Raw genomic sequence first — 17,721 nt, forward strand, 5'->3', positions numbered from 1 at the left:
CCCGGGGAGTTCCTTATAATATATAGTGAATAAAGTACCCCCTATTGTAACATATAGGGATATTATAAGCCCCCGAGGAGTTCCTTATAATATATAGTGAATAAAGTACCCCCTATTGTATAATATAAGGATATTATAAGTCACCGAGGAGTTCCTTATAATATATAGTGAATAAAGTACCCCCTATTGTATAATATAAGGATATTATAAGTCACCGAGGAGTTCCATGACCATATATAGGTACGAGGCTGAAGGCGAGTGCTTTTATACAGGTCTGAGATGACTTATAAAATCCTTGTATTTTACAATAGGGGGTGATTTATTTGTTATAATATATAAATTTTATTGAGTCATGTGACAGAAATTACATCACTAAGCTCCAATTATAACTGATGACATCACTAAGTACCGTTTATAAGGATATAATTTACAGTTTGGTCCCTTAGGGAAATGACCCAACTGTATATTATAGGTATATATAATATATATATATATTTTGCCCACTGGCCCAAAGTAGTGATTGTCTTTAACATTTTCACCCAAGACAGGGCCTTGTTTTAGCCTCGGCTTCTGCACAGAACAGATATTAAAGGAAAACTGAGCCACTTATTGAGCCATAAATGCAGCAGTGATTAGTACACGAGAGAGAGAGAACTGGGAGATGGAATGGCAGCCAATAGCAGATAGTAAGGTGTGTATGAGTTATATATTTTCAGGTATTTCTGCACGTTTCTACCTGTTCTCACCTGTGACATTGGAACTTTAAAGGCACAAAAAACTATTATTTTTAAAATACAGAAGTCAGAATGCATTTATTTTCTAAAAACTTTTCGCCACATACGTGCAACCTCGACTCAGGGTGTCATTGGTAGTTTTTGCATCAGTTTCAGGACCCCCCAATCCCATCCACGTGCCCCTTTAGGTTCTCAGAAGTAAACTGCCGGCAGTAGGAAAGTCTATAGGTCCATAGTCAGTAGTAGGGGGGGGGTTTGTTTATATAGGGGAACCTGCCAAATCTTGAAACGCTGGATCTATAGACTTATTGCCTTCTGCCACAGTCAAATGGAGAACTGGATGAACTTCCACAATCTATGGACATTGTGAGAACTCTGAGCAGCCAACACTATTGTCACAAAAATACGCGTTTCAGTATATTTGACGCGTTTCGCAACTACAACCTGAATCAACCCTTCCTCAGGCTTAGCTGGTGCTCCTATGAGCCAAAGTTCCGCAACAATAGAATAACTAACAGCTTTACAATATGGAGAAAGGGGGAATGTTACTTAGTCCCAGGTATAACCATAATATTTACAAGAGCAAACAACATATCTTGATAGCTTCTAATATCATCATTACAAGTATGAGATGGATTGTTCCCTATAAAAGTCTATTTCAAAGTGGAAAGGGAGATATTTCTTGTCCAAGTGTAGAATCAGTTCAGGTCAGGCAATCATTGGCAGTCAAGATTTTGTCTAATGGTGAAGACACATGGAGCTACTTAGTAGCAGCTACTAAACCCCAGAAAATCCCCTGCCATAGACAATACTGAGAATTGCCTCTGCTAAAACACACGTAGAGACAGTTATCAGTAAATGATCAGCATTGTCTGTTTTAGTAGCCACAACAAGTAGCTGCTACTAGTAGCTCCGTGTATCCTTACCATAAGGGAGCTACTAGTAGCAGCTACTTTTTCACAGCTACTAAACGCTAGAAAATCCCCTGCCATAGACAATACTGAGAATTGCCTCTGCTAAACACACGTAGAGACAGTTATCAGTAAATGATCAGCATTGTCTGTTTTAGTAGCCACAACAAGTAGCTGCTACTAGTAGCTCCGTGTATCCTTACCATAAGGGAGCTACTAGTAGCAGCTACTTTTTCACAGCTACTAAACACCAGAAAATCCCCTGCCATAGACAATACTGAGAATTGCCCCTGCTAAAACACACGTAGAGACAGTTATCAGTAAATGATCAGCATTGTCTGTTTTAGTAGCCATGACAAGTAGCTGCTACTAGTAGCAGCTACTTTTTCACAGCTACTAAACACCAGAAAATCCCCTGCCATAGACGATACTGAGAATTGCTTTGTGGCTACTAAAACAGACAATGCTGATCATTTACAGATAATTGTCTCTACGTGTGTTTAGCAGAGGCAATTCTCAGTGTTGTCTATGGCAGGGGATCTTCTGGCATTTAGTAGCCGGGACAAGTAGCTGCTACTAGTAGCTCTGTGTGTCTTCAACCTTAGGGTGAAGACACACAGAGCTACTAGTAGCAGCTACTTGTCACAGCTACTAAAATAGACAATGCTGATTTACATTTACTGATAATTGTTTCTATGTGTGTTTTAGCAGAGGCAATTCTCAGTATTGTCTATGGCAGGGGATTTTCTGGAGTTTAGTAGCCATTAAAAAGTAGCTACTACTAGTAGCTCCGTGTGTCTTCACCCTTAGGGAGAAGACACATGGAGCTACTAGTAGCAGCTACTTGTCACGGCTACTAAAACAGACAATGCTGATCATTTGCTGATAATTGTCTCTACGTGTGTTTAGCAGAGGTAATTCTCAGTATTGTCTATGGCAGGGGATTTTCTGGTGTTTAGTAGCTGCTACTAGTAGCTCTGTGTGTGTTCACCCTTAGACTCAGCAACTTATCTTCCCGTGTATTGGGGGGATTAATATCTGGCCCAAGTGTCGATAGGGCAGGTTTGATTTTCCTATCAGGGGACCACATTGGCTCGTTGATGCAGTCCTCAATCCAACAGAGCAAATACATGTTGCAATTTGATTGTTTGGCACTGGGGCGAAACCATCAAATTAGCCTGATATTGGCCCAACTGCAACTTGTGTCAGAGAAACAATAGGTTTTTATGGAGTTTGTATCCCAATAAACTGGAATTGCTCTCTTTTTATGGAATGTTTCCCTATTTATATTTACAAAGTCGTCCTTTTTTTTAGAGCTCGTTGATCAACACTGGGCAACTTTGCCCGTGGGCAGTAACCTATAGCAACCAATCAGCTTTTTTTGTCAGGCAGCTGCATGTAGAACAATGAATGCAACTATTTCATTGGTTGCCATGGGTTGCTACCCATGTGCAATTCTGCTCATAACCCCCCCCCCCAGTATACCCCTTATTGGCTGAGCCAAAACCATCATGGGACAATGTGGTACCCCATTTGATAAGGAACTACAACTCCCTGCACCCTCTGCTTGCTGAGCTGATAAGGAGCGGGGGGGGAACCTATTATTCCGGCACAACTGGTCCCTCAGCAATAGGCACCCAATGATATCGAGAGATAAATCTTACGTAGGGAAAGCTAAGCCATCTTTGTCCCGTGTCCGGTTCTCTTCAATTCCCCCCGGCACCTCCATTTTGTTTTGTTTTTTTTCGCTTCTAGATTTTATTCCTTACGGTTTTTATTCCTGTATAGAAAATTGAAAGTATAAATATATATAACGTAAAAATAATAATTGAAAAAAAAAACCAAAAAAAAAATAAGACAAGAGACTCAGCACTCAGGACACAGATATAAATATGTACATATATATATCTTTTTAAATACAACTCTCCGTATACGATACAATATTGTTGGTTTTTTTTTTTTAATGTTGGGGGGGTGGGGTTTGTAGCGGAGGGCAGCGCTGACCTTAACGGAAGAAAGCAAGTTGGGCCTCGAGGGGTTAACACAATAGTTCCGGGGGGGCCTTACCACAAGCAGGGGGGGCTCCCTAACTCTACCTTAAAAAAAAAAGTGACCTTCCATAAGGGTAGAATTCGGACTTTTTTGGGGTTCTAGACGTTAACCATGTAGTTGCTGCGTTGCCAACAGTAGGTCGTTTCCAAGGAGGGTCTCCTGTTTGTAAAGGCAACACAAACACAAAGTCGGGGTGTGTTTATTAACGACGGGGGCAAGCATCACCGGTGATGTTGCCCATAGCAACCAATCAGATCTTTGCTTTTGTCTTCTCTGATCTTCTCCCTATGTGGCCACCTAAGATGGGGGATATGGAGCTAATGCGATTGTTTGGCCCTAGGGCATAGGCGCCCAAGAGGTACCCTGAACCCTTGTGAGTCGGTGCCAGAGGCCCCGCCCCCCCAGCTTCCGCCAGGGTCCTTCCCGTATCCTAGAATCTCAACTGATTTTACTTCTCCTTTGGTTCAATTCTCATTGTCACATCTCTGTATTCCAACCATTCAGTTGTATGTAAATGCTCAGTTACAGGCCCCTTTTTATTGTCTTTTGCCCCCCCCCCCCCCCCCCCCATATCTTTCAGTTACCCTCTTTTACTGAATAGACTAAACAATGATGGTGTGTTTTGTGCATCTGTGACTTTTATTTTGGGAATAAAATGTATTTTCCATTAGAAATATGTTTTGTTGTATTAATGATACACTGGTGTTTGACTAATACAGGTATGGGGACCTACCATGTAACTGGAGGAGTCCCAAGCCGGACTTGGATTTCTTACTATTGAGTGCTATTCTGATACCTAATGGGAGCTGCTATCTTGCTCCCTTCCCATTGTTCTGCTGATCGGCTGCTGGGGGTGAGGGGGGGGATATCACTCCAACTTGCAGCGCAGCAGTAAAGTGTGCCTGAGTCTGAGCTTTCAGCCGGCGCTACACATTAGAACTGCTTTCAGCTAACCTATTGTTTCTCCTACTCCCATGTAACTGGAGGAGTCCCAAGCCGGACTTGGATTTCTTACTATTGAGTGCTATTCTGATACCTACTGGGAGCTGCCATCTTGCTCCCTTCCCATTGTTCTGCTGATCGGCTGCTGGGGGTGAGGGGGGGGGGGGGGGTATCACTCCAACTTGCAGTGCAGCAGTAAAGTGTGAGTGAAGTTTATCAGAGCACAGGTCACATGGCTGTGGCACCCTGGGAAATGAAGAATATGGCTAGCCCCATGGGAAAAACAGATTACAATGCAGGATTCTGCTGGAGAAGCTCTATTAACTGATGGGTTTTTGAACAAAATATGTATTCCCATATCAGTGTTGCTTTATAGAAATAACCGTGCATAGCAACCTCTCATTTAATAAGTGAGTTGCTGACACATCAGGCAGTCCCATTGCATACACAGTGTCCCACACAGTCACACCCGACACCATCTTGCCTTGCTATACACACAATGTCCCACCCCTGACACCATCCCTTGCTATACACACAATGTCCCACCCCTGACACCATCTTGCCTTGCTATACACACAGTCCCACCCCTGACACCATCTTGCCTTGCTATACACACAGTCCCACCCCTGACACCATCTTGCCTTGCTATACACACAGTCCCACCCCTGACACCATCTTGCCTTGCTATACACAATGTCCCACCCCTGACACCATCTTGCCTTGCTATACACAATGTCCCACCCCTGACACCATCTTGCCTTGCTATACACAATGTCCCACCCCTGACACCATCTTGCCTTGCTATACACAATGTCCCCACCCCGACACCATCTTGCCTTGCTATACACAATGTCCCACCCCTGACACCATCTTGCCTTGCTATACACAATGTCCCACCCCTGACACCATCTTGCCTTGCTATACACACAGTCCCACCCCTGACACCATCTTGCCTTGCTATACACAATGTCCCACCCCTGACCCCATCTTGCCTTGCTATACACACAGTCCCACCCCTGACACCATCTTGCCTTGCTATACACACAGTCCCACCCCTGACACCATCTTGCCTTGCTATACACACAATGTCCCACCCCTGACCCCATCTTGCCTTGCTATACACAATGTCCCACCCCTGACACCATCTTGCCTTGCTATAACACAATGTCCCACCCCTGACACCATCTTGCCTTGCTATAACACACATGTCCCACCCCTGACACCATCTTGCCTTGCTATACACAACAGTCCCACCCCTGACACCATCTTGCCTTGCTATACACAATATCCCACCCCTGACACCATCTTGCCTTGCTATACCACACAAGTCCACCCCTGACACCATCTTGCCTTGCTATACACCACAGTCCCACCCCTGACACCATCTTGCCTTGCTACACACACAGTCCCACCCCTGACACCATCTTGCCTTGCTATACACAATGTCCCACCCCTGACACCATCTTGCCTTGCTATACACAATGTCCCACCCCTGACACCATCTTGCCTTGCTATACACACAATGTCCCACCCCTGACACCATCTTTGCCTTGCTATACCACAATGTCCCACCCCTGACACCATCTTGCCTTGCTACACACAATGTCCCCCCCTGACCCCATCTTGCCTTGCTATAACACACAGTCCCACCCCTGACACCATCTTGCCTTGCTATACACACAATGTCCCACCCCTGACACCATCTTGCCTTGCTATAACACCAATGTCCCACCCCCTGACACCATCTTGCCTTGCTATACACACAGTCCCACCCTGACACCATCTTGCCTTGCTATACACAATGTCCCACCCCTGACACCATCTTGCCTTGCTATACACACAGTCCCACCCCTGACACCATCTTGCCTTGCTATACACAATGTCCCACCCCTGACACCATCTTGCCTTGCTATACACAATGTCCCACCCCTGACACCATCTTGCCTTGCTATACACACATGTCCCACCCCTGACACCATCTTGCCTTGCTATACACAATGGTCCCACCCCTGACCCCATCTTGCCTTGCTATACACACAATGTCCACCCCTGACACCATCTTGCCTTGCTATACACACAATGTCCCACCCCTGACCCCATCTTGCCTTGCTATACACACAATGTCCCACCCCTGACACCATCTTGCCTTGCTATACACACAATGTCCCACCCCTGACACCATCTTGCCTTGCTATACACACAATGTCCCACCCCTGACACCATCTGCCTTGCTATACACACAATGTCCCACCCCTGACCCCATCTTGCCTTGCTATACACACAATGTCCCACCCCTGACCCATCTTGCCTTGCTATACACACATGTCCCACCCTGACACCATCTTGCCTTGCTATACACAATGTCCCACCCCTGACACCATCTTGCCTTGCTATAACACAATGTCCCACCCCTGACACCATCTTGCCTTGCTATACACAATGTCCCACCCCTGACACCATCTTGCCTTGCTATACACACAATGTCCCACCCCTGACCCCATCTTGCCTTGCTATACACAATGCCACCCCTGACACCATCTTGCCTTGCTATATACACAATGTCCCACCCCTGACACCATCTTGCCTTGCTATACACACAGTCCCACCCCTGACACCATCTTGCCTTGCTATACACACAGTCCCACCCCTGACACCATCTTGCCTTGCTACACACACAGTCCCACCCCTGACACCATCTTGCCTTGCTATACACAATGTCCCACCCCTGACACCATCTTGCCTTGCTATACACAATGTCCCACCCCTGACACCATCTTGCCTTGCTATACACACAATGTCCCACCCCTGACACCATCTTGCCTTGCTATACACAATGTCCCACCCCTGACACCATCTTGCCTTGCTATACACATGTGCCTGCTATCCCACCCCTGACACCATCTTGCCTTGCTATACACACAGTCCACCCCTGACACCATCTTGCCTTGCTACACACAATGTCCCACCCCTGACACCATCTTGCCTTGCTATACACACAATGTCCCACCCCTGACACCATCTTGCCTTGCTATACACACAGTCCCACCCCTGACACCATCTTGCCTTGCTATACACAATGTCCCACCCCTGACACCATCTTGCCTTGCTATACACAATGTCCCACCCCTGACACCATCTTGCCTTGCTATACACACAAATGTCCACCCCTGACACCATCTTGCCTTGCTATACACAATGTCCCACCCCTGACCCCATCTTGCCTTGCTATACACACAATGTCCCACCCCTGACACCATCTTGCCTTGCTATACACACAATGTCCCACCCCTGACCCCATCTTGCCTTGCTATACACACAATGTCCCACCCCTGACACCATCTGCCTTGCTATACACACAGTCCCACCCCTGACACCATCTTGCCTTGCTATACACACAATGTCCCACCCCTGACCCCATCTTGCCTTGCTATACACACAATGTCCCACCCCTGACCCCATCTTGCCTTGCTAACACACAATGTCCCACCCTGACACCATCTTGCCTTGCTATACACAATGTCCCACCCCTGACACCATCTTGCCTTGCTATACACACAATGTCCCACCCCTGACACCATCTTGCCTTGCTATACACACAATGTCCCACCCCTGACACCATCTTGCCTTGCTATACACAATGTCCCACCCCTGACACCATCTTGCCTTGCTATACACAATGTCCCACCCCTGACACCATCTTGCCTTGCTATACACACAAGTCCCACCCCTGACCCCATCTTGCCTTGCTATACACACAGTCCCACCCCTGACACCATCTTGCCTTGCTATACACACAGTCCCACCCCTGACACCATCTTGCCTTGCTATACACACAGTCCCACCCCTGACCCCATCTTGCCTTGCTATACACACAGTCCCACCCCTGACCCCATCTTGCCTTGCTATACACAGTCCCACCCCTGACACCATCTTGCCTTGCTATACACACAATGTCCCACCCCTGACACCATCTTGCCTTGCTATACACACAGTCCCACCCCTGACCCCATCTTGCCTTGCTATACACAGTCCCACCCCTGACACCATCTTGCCTTGCTATACACACAATGTCCCACCCCTGACACCATCTTGCCTTGCTATACACACAATGTCCCACCCCTGACCCCATCTTGCCTTGCTATACACACAATGTCCCACCCCTGACACCATCTTGCCTTGCTATACACAATGTCCCACCCCTGACACCATCTTGCCTTGCTATACACAATGTCCCACCCCTGACACCATCTTGCCTTGCTATACACAATGTCCCACCCCTGACAACATCTTGCCTTGCTATACACAATGTCCCACCCCTGACACCATCTTGCCTTGCTATACACAATGTCCCACCCCTGACAACATCTGCCTTGCTATACACAATGTCCCACCCCTGACCCCATCTTGCCTTGCTATACACAATTCCCACCCCTGACACCATCTTGCCTTGCTATACACAATGTCCCACCCCTGACACCATCTTGCCTTGCTATACACCAAGTCCCACCCCTGACACCATCTTGCCTTGCTATACACAATGTCCCACCCCTGACACCATCTTGCCTTGCTATACAACAATTCCCACCCCTGACACCATCTTGCCTTGCTATACACACAGTCCCACCCCTGACACCATCTTGCCTTGCTATACACAATGTCCCACCCCTGACACCATCTTGCCTTGCTATACACAATGTCCCACCCCTGACACCATCTTGCCTTGCTATACACACAGTCCCACCCCTGACACCATCTTGCCTTGCTATACACAATGTCCCACCCCTGACCCCATCTTGCCTTGCTATACACACAATGTCCCACCCCTGACACCATCTTGCCTTGCTATACACACAATGTCCCACCCCTGACCCCATCTTGCCTTGCTATACACACAATGTCCCACCCCTGACCCCATCTTGCCTTGCTATACACACAATGTCCCACCCTGACACCATCTTGCCTTGCTATACACAATGTCCCACCCCTGACACCATCTTGCCTTGCTATACACACAATGTCCCACCCCTGACCCCATCTTGCCTTGCTATACACACAATGTCCCACCCCTGACACCATCTTGCCTTGCTATACACAAATGTCCCACCCCTGACCCCATCTTGCCTTGCTATACACACAGTCCCACCCCTGACACCATCTTGCCTTGCTATACACCACAGTCCCACCCCTGACACCATCTTGCCTTGCTATACACACAGTTCCCCACCCCTGACCCCATCTTGCCTTGCTATACACACAGTCCCACCCTGACCCCATCTTGCCTTGCTATACACAGTCCCACCCCTGACACCATCTTGCCTTGCTATACACAACAATGTCCCACCCCTGACACCATCTTGCCCTTGCTATACACACAGTCCCACCCCTGACCCCATCTTGCCTTGCTATACACAGTCCCACCCCTGACACCATCTTGCCTTGCTATACACACAATGTCCCACCCCTGACACCATCTTGCCTTGCTATACACACAATGTCCCACCCCTGACCCCATCTTGCCTTGCTATACACACAATGTCCCACCCCTGACACCATCTTGCCTTGCTATACACAATGTCCCACCCCTGACACCATCTTGCCTTGCTATACACAATGTCCCACCCCTGACACCATCTTGCCTTGCTATACACAATGTCCCACCCCTGACAACATCTTGCCTTGCTATACACAATGTCCCACCCCTGACACCATCTTGCCTTGCTATACACAATGTCCCACCCCTGACAACATCTTGCCTTGCTATACACAATGTCCCACCCCTGACCCCATCTTGCCTTGCTATACACAATGTCCCACCCCTGACACCATCTTGCCTTGCTATACACAATGTCCCACCCCTGACACCATCTTGCCTTGCTATACACACAGTCCCACCCCTGACACCATCTTGCCTTGCTATACACACAATGTCCCACCCCTGACCCCATCTTGCCTTGCTATACACACAATGTCCCACCCCTGACCCCATCTTGCCTTGCTATACACACAATGTCCCACCCCTGACACCATCTTGCCTTGCTATACACACAATGTCCCACCCCTGACACCATCTTGCCTTGCTATACACAATGTCCCACCCCTGACACCATCTTGCCTTGCTATACACACAGTCCCACCCCTGACACCATCTTGCCTTGCTATACACACAATGTCCCACCCCTGACCCCATCTTGCCTTGCTATACACACAATGTCCCACCCCTGACCCCATCTTGCCTTGCTATACACAATGTCCCACCCCTGATCCCATCTTGCCTTGCTATACACAATGTCCCACCCCTGACCCCATCTTGCCTTGCTATACACACAATGTCCCACCCCTGACACCATCTTGCCTTGCTATACACACAATGTCCCACCCCTGACACCATCTTGCCTTGCTATACACAATGTCCCACCCCTGACACCATCTTGCCTTGCTATACACACAGTCCCACCCCTGACACCATCTTGCCTTGCTATACACACAATGTCCCACCCCTGACACCATCTTGCCTTGCTATACACACAATGTCCCACCCCTGACACCATCTTGCCTTGCTATACACAATGTCCCACCCCTGACACCATCTTGCCTTGCTATACACACAGTCCCACCCCTGACACCATCTTGCCTTGCTATACACACAATGTCCCACCCCTGACCCCATCTTGCCTTGCTATACACACAATGTCCCACCCCTGACCCCATCTTGCCTTGCTATACACAATGTCCCACCCCTGACCCCATCTTGCCTTGCTATACACAATGTCCCACCCCTGACCCCATCTTGCCTTGCTATACACACAATGTCCCACCCCTGACACCATCTTGCCTTGCTATACACACAATGTCCCACCCCTGACACCATCTTGCCTTGCTATACACAATGTCCCACCCCTGACACCATCTTGCCTTGCTATACACACAGTCCCACCCCTGACACCATCTTGCCTTGCTATACACACAATGTCCCACCCCTGACACCATCTTGCCTTGCTATACACACAATGTCCCACCCCTGACACCATCTTGCCTTGCTATACACAATGTCCCACCCCTGACACCATCTTGCCTTGCTATACACACAGTCCCACCCCTGACACCATCTTGCCTTGCTATACACAATGTCCCACCCCTGATCCCATCTTGCCTTGCTACACACACACAGTCCCACCCCTGACACCATCTTGCCTTGCTATACACACAATGTCCCACCCCTGATCCCATCTTGCCTTGCTATACACACAGTCCCACCCCTGATCCCATCTTGCCTTGCTATACACACAGTCCCACCCCTGACCCCATCTTGCCTTGCTATACACACAATGTCCCACCCCTGACCCCATCTTGCCTTGCTATACACACAGTCCCACCCCTGACCCCATCTTGCCTTGCTATACACACAAGTATAGTTCACTCCCTGTAAATAAGTATAGGAGGACCCAATGTTGTGCCCTGACTATTGCTCTGCGGGGCCCCCGGGGCCTGTAAAGGGTCCCCCCTTTCTAGCCATCTCATTCTACCAACAGGGTAACAAACTGCCTATCAGCTCAAAGCTTCTGAGGGTGCCGGGAGTTGTAATTCAATGAGCAAAGAAACGCAGGTAAAACCACCCCTGTATGTAATGAAGTTCAATGCCAGAGGTGCAACCTACTCCCCTCCATTTATGGGATTCTGGAAGTTATAGTTCAGGCAGCCCCCCACACACAGGCAGGATTTTAGGTATTTAAAGGGTAATTTAACCCCTTCCCCTAACCCTTTATCTGAAAGCAGCTAACTACATATAAGCCTCCTGCTTCAATCACAAGAACCACCCAATCCCATTGCATGCTGGGTATTGTAGTTTATTTGACGAGCAGCAACAAACAATAGCAAAAGAAGAACTACAGTACCCAGCATGCACTGGGAAATTTTACAGGAAAGGGGAAGAGGCGGCCCAGGTAAGGCTGAGAACGTTTTGCTGTGGGTGTAGTTTGAGTACGTTATCAAGCAAAAAACCCCACAGCAACTTCCAAAACTGGACAGCATTTTACACTGACGGGTTTCGGCTTTATCGACCCGCCACTGACTTGGTAAAGCAGCCTAATATAGATGGAAAACCAGCAGCCTGGCAACCCTGGTGAGCGCTGAACGAGTGGGGAAATTGATTGACGTTACCGGCGGCCAATGGAGCACAGGCTAATGGGGTAGGATCCGAGGGGAAATTGATTGACGTTACCGGCGGCCAATGGAGCACAGGCTAATGGGGTAGGATCCGAGGGGAAATTGATTGACTTTACTGGCGGCCAATGGAGCAGAGGCTAACAGGGGCGCAGGAGCCGAGGGGAAATTGATTGACATGGCTACTGGCCAATGGAGCGCAGGGGGTGGCAACGAGAGAGAGCTGAGTGTGTCAGGGAAGATCTAAACTGGGAACTGCGAGTCGGTGGCCAACATATATAATAATAATAGTAATAATAATAACTTGTCATGTTATAAAATAACCTATTCTTAGTCACTTTTTAATTTGTTTTATATTCTATTTTTTTCATAATTATATGACATTTTCTTTTGCCCCCCTACAACTCTCAAATGGGGGTCACTGACCCCGGCAGCCAAAAATCTGTTGCTCTTTGAGGCTCCAGTTTTCTTGTGAATTTTTATTACTTCTCTTTCTATTTAGTCTCCCTTCCAGTATCTTGTTCAAGCCACTGACTGGTTGCTAGGGTAAACTGGGCCTTAGCAACAGGATAGCTGGCCCCATATCTAAAGTAGTTTTTTTCTATAGCTTGAAGCACTTGAAAAACCAAATGAATTGCTAATATTCCAGGTTTCTCTGCTGTTCTTTTCCAGGTAACGGCTTTGAATGAGTGAAATGAGTGAGAACAAACCTCCCAACGCTGAGGGAACAAACGCGCAGACAGAGACGGTTACCAATCCTTTGCCATTTAAACACCCGCATTTTCTCGTAAGTATCGCTTTCTCATCGATTTTATAAAAAATGCCAGAAATGTTCTGAACTCACTCGCCATTTTCTGTTGCTTTAAGGTCCCCATACACGGGCCGATTGTAGCTGCCGATATGGCTCCCTTAGACAGATTCGGCAGTTAATCGGCCCGCTTTGATTCACCTGTTGAATCGAGGACTGGGCTTGAATACAGGGCTGTATTTAGGTGGCACCCTAGGCACCGGACCTAAGTACGCCCCCAGGTTGACTTGTATGGGTGTGTGTGTGACATCACTTACTCTGTGTGTGACATCACATGTATCTGTGATCATCATGGGGGCCCTCGCCCCCCCAAACTATGCCCCTGGATTTGGCCAGAAAGCAACTGGGGACATTTTTTTTTTTTAATTAATTATATAGACACCCAAGTGCCACCCCCTAAACGTCCCCCATACACGGGCCGATTCTAGCTGCCGATATTGGTCCCTTAGACAGATTCGGCAGCTAATCGGCCCGTGTATGGGCACTACCGACGGGCCTGCCCGACCGATATCTGGCCTGAAATTGGGCCAGATCTCGATTGGGCAGGTTAGAAAATCTAGTCGGATCGGGGACCGCATCGGCTTGTTGATGCAGCCCCCAGACCGACTTTGCCTATGCCCGTCATTATAATTCCATCGTTTGGCCCCAGGGCCAAGTGATCGGATTAGCCTGGATTCTCCCGATATCGCCCCCCCCCCCGTAGATGGCAGCTTTCCTCCTTAACTCACACCACTTCCATCACTTTGGCCCCAGGCTTAACTCCTGTTATGCCCTACACTTCATACCCCATATCACTGGCTCCTCCCCCAGAAAAACCCCTCCCACTGCAACTCCATTCCTGTACCACCCCGTACTCTTCTACCCCTTGGGTGGGTGGGAGCTGTTCAGGCTAACAGAGAATGCCCCCTTCACTTCCTTCCTCCTTTAACCCCTCGTGTCTCAACCCTTCCTAACAGGCAACCCAACAAACTACAACTCCCATAATTCCGAGCACACTCCTCCGGTTCCCTGTCTCACCTTATTCCAGCTCTGATGATATGTCCTCTTTCCCGCAATTACAATACATTTTTCCCATTGCCCAGTTCTGTGTTTAATTGATTTTCTTACACGTATTCTCACCCCCCCCCCCCCCCAGCACTCAGGCATTGGCGGCGCCGCAGCTGGCAAGAAGAACAGGACCTGGAAGAACCTGAAACAAATTCTTGCTCTAGAAAGGGCATTGCCATGGCAACTAAACGATCCAAATTGTAAGCTTTCCGTGATTTTATAAATATTCCCCACTTATAACTTTCTGCCAAGCGATGTTAAATTGCAGTTGTCTATTGTAATAGATGGGGCTATGGGCGGTTCTTTTGCTCCCCCCTGTCCGCAGCAAACACTAAAGGAGAAGTAAACCTTTACAAGAAGTTGATGTAATGTACCGGCAAGCACTTTGGCAATTTGCATTCATTATTTCTTTATTTTCTATTCCAAAATATTAATAATAATCAATAGCACCACCTACTGGTCACTTTAAGAACATGAAGCAGTGTAGGACGTGGTCAATATTGTCAGGAGAAAGAAAGAGGGCTTTAATGTGGCCAGACATGGTGCTCGTTTGGTGAGGTCGTCAAACGAGCGGATTGTCTCCTGATATGCCCATCTACGGAATGAAAATGGCCGATGTGGTTCCCGATCCAACAGGAAAATCAAACCTGCCCAACTGAGATCTGACCGGGTTGGTCGGGGGGCCCCATACACCAGCAGCTATCTGAGGTTTCTAATGTTTCTCCTACCCAGAAGAACATCGGAGCAGCCCTTTTTCTTTCTCCTTCATGTTCGGGAAGTTACCAGCAGGTGGCGCTGTTGTAACCAAATGCCTAACAGTACTTTAACCCTTAATATCTTGGCATTTAAAAAAATAAATAAATACTGAATATAAATTGCAAAAGTGCTTGGAATGGAACTCTTATCAATTTTACGTCAACTTATTTTAATGGTTTACTTACCCTTGAATATTTAATATGGGTGCTCTTAATTAAATTAATAAGGCATGGACGGAATCCACTATTTTATGATCCGGCCGATCCCTGAATCCCTTGACTATCCCCCATATGTAATAAAAGGCAATGAGTTTGCCCAGGAGCAGTAACCCATAGCAACCAGTAAATGCTTTCTACTAATTGGTTGCTATGGGTTACTGCTCCTGGGCAAACACATTGCCTTTTATTACATAACCCCATTAGAGTGAGTTGTTTGCAGCAGGAAGAAAACGAATTAAATCAAGGTAACGAGAAACAAATAATAAAACCAATGTGTATAAAGGAACCTACTACAGTTTGGGTGCAGGTTTCAGTCCCACTTTTATATTAATGTATTTTTAAAGGGGCAGTTTACCTTCAGGTTAAGTTTTAGTTACTAAAACCAGTTTAAAAACTATTGATCCTGTGTGTGTTTTGATCATATTCCAGATTTCAGTATTGATGCTCCTCCATCTTGCAAGCCAGCAAAGAAATACTCGGATATCTCAGGACTCCCTGTAAGTACGAATAATGTCTGCAAGACTTTCCCTTACAACTCACTACTGGGCATGAAATGGCAACTCTAGCACCATCTAGGGGCAGGATTTAACACTCAAAAAATGGTGTCTGGACATGGTGAGACAAAATGTGAAAACTTGCTGGCTGCATCTGTATTTTCTAGAATGCTCAGGGCCTGGATAAAGGATCTTTCTGTAATTTGGATCTCCATACCTTAAGTCTACTAAAAGTAATTTAAACATGAAATAAACCCAATAGGATTGTTCTGCCCCCAATAAGGGGTAATTATATCTTAGTTGGGATCAAGTACAGGTACTGTTTTATTATTACAGAGAAAAGGGAATCATTTAACCATGAAATAAACCCAATAGGGCTGTTCTGCCCCCAATAAGGGGTAATTATATCTTAGTTGGGATCAAGTACAGGTACTGTTTTATTATTACAGAGAAAAGGGAATCATTTAACCATGAAATAAACCCAATAGGGCTGTTCTGCCCCCAATAAGGGGTAATTATATCTTAGTTGGGATCAAGTACAGGTACTGTTTTATTATTACAGAGAAAAGGGAATCATTTAACCATTAAATAAACCCAATAGGGCTGTTCTGCCCCAATAAGGGGTAATTATATCTTAGTTGGGATCAAGTACAGGTACTGTTTTATTATTACAGAGAAAAGGGAATCATTTAACCATGAAATAAACCCAATAGGGCTGTTCTGCCCCAATAAGGGGTAATTATATCTTAGTTGGGATCAAGTACAGGTACTGTTTTATTATTACAGAGAAAAGGGAATCATTTAACCATGAAATAAACCCAATAGGGCTGTTCTGCCCCCAATAAGGGGTAATTATATCTTAGTTGGGATCAAGTACAGGTACTGTTTTATTATTACAGAGAAAAGGGAATCATTTAACCATTAAATAAACTCTGTGGGCCTAAAATGTATAACATCATGAAATATTGAAGAGCATCCGAATCAACAAAGATTCTATGCGAGTGAATGAACTAAATGTTTATTTAACCTTATTTTGCTTTGCTTTTGTTCCCTAGGCCAACTATACCGACCCTCAGAGCAAGTTACGGTTCAGTACGATTGAGGAATTCAATTATATCAGAATGCTCCCTACTGATGTAGTGACGGGATATCTAACCCTAAGGAAAGCTACAAGTATCGTTTCATAGCCAAGTCAACATACAAACACTATTTATTATTAACTGTGGATGTAAATAAAACATTTTTCATTTTCAGTGTGACTCCGCCTTCCTGTGTCTTACTCAGAATTTGTGGGTAATGTCAAATGTAGTGTTAAAGATTTCTCATTATATATAGATATATATATAGTCACTATGGTTGTCGGGTTATATAGCCGGATAAAGGGGCGTAGGTCATAACATTGGCAACATCATGACATGAAGACATTGCAATTAACATTTTATTATCCTTAACATGTATAACATGGACTTATAATGAAGTCTATATACAGAAATGTTAGTATAACATTTACATAACCATCAATCCTTACTCACCTCCAAAGGGGGCAGGCCTAATTCACATGTAAACTCCTGGGTCCTGCCTTTCTTCTCCCACCCTAAA

The 17,721-nt window shown here is 46.5% G+C and overlaps 1 protein-coding gene across 6 annotated transcripts; it reads left to right on the forward strand.

The window, feature by feature from the left end:
• Window positions 1-424: 424 nt before the first annotated feature.
• On the forward strand, window positions 425-17,381 carry ino80c (INO80 complex subunit C). Of its 6 annotated transcripts, none has more exons than XM_031894549.1 (5): window positions 425-691; window positions 13,472-13,586; window positions 14,743-14,854; window positions 16,058-16,125; window positions 17,178-17,381. In XM_031894549.1, the coding sequence occupies exons 2-5, from the start codon at window positions 13,485-13,487 to the stop codon at window positions 17,307-17,309; spliced, it is 414 nt and encodes a 137-aa protein (XP_031750409.1). In that variant the 5' UTR covers window positions 425-691; window positions 13,472-13,484; the 3' UTR covers window positions 17,310-17,381. The 6 variants fall into 6 exon arrangements, with proteins under 6 accessions (XP_031750409.1, XP_031750407.1, XP_031750404.1 ...); XM_031894547.1 differs by lacking the exon at window positions 425-691 and adding an exon at window positions 12,494-12,579; XM_031894544.1 differs by lacking the exon at window positions 425-691 and adding an exon at window positions 12,586-12,886.
• Window positions 17,382-17,721: the final 340 nt, after the last annotated feature.

This window comes from Xenopus tropicalis, chromosome 10, assembly GCF_000004195.4.
Source record: "Xenopus tropicalis strain Nigerian chromosome 10, UCB_Xtro_10.0, whole genome shotgun sequence".
NCBI lineage: Eukaryota > Metazoa > Chordata > Amphibia > Anura > Pipidae > Xenopus > Xenopus tropicalis.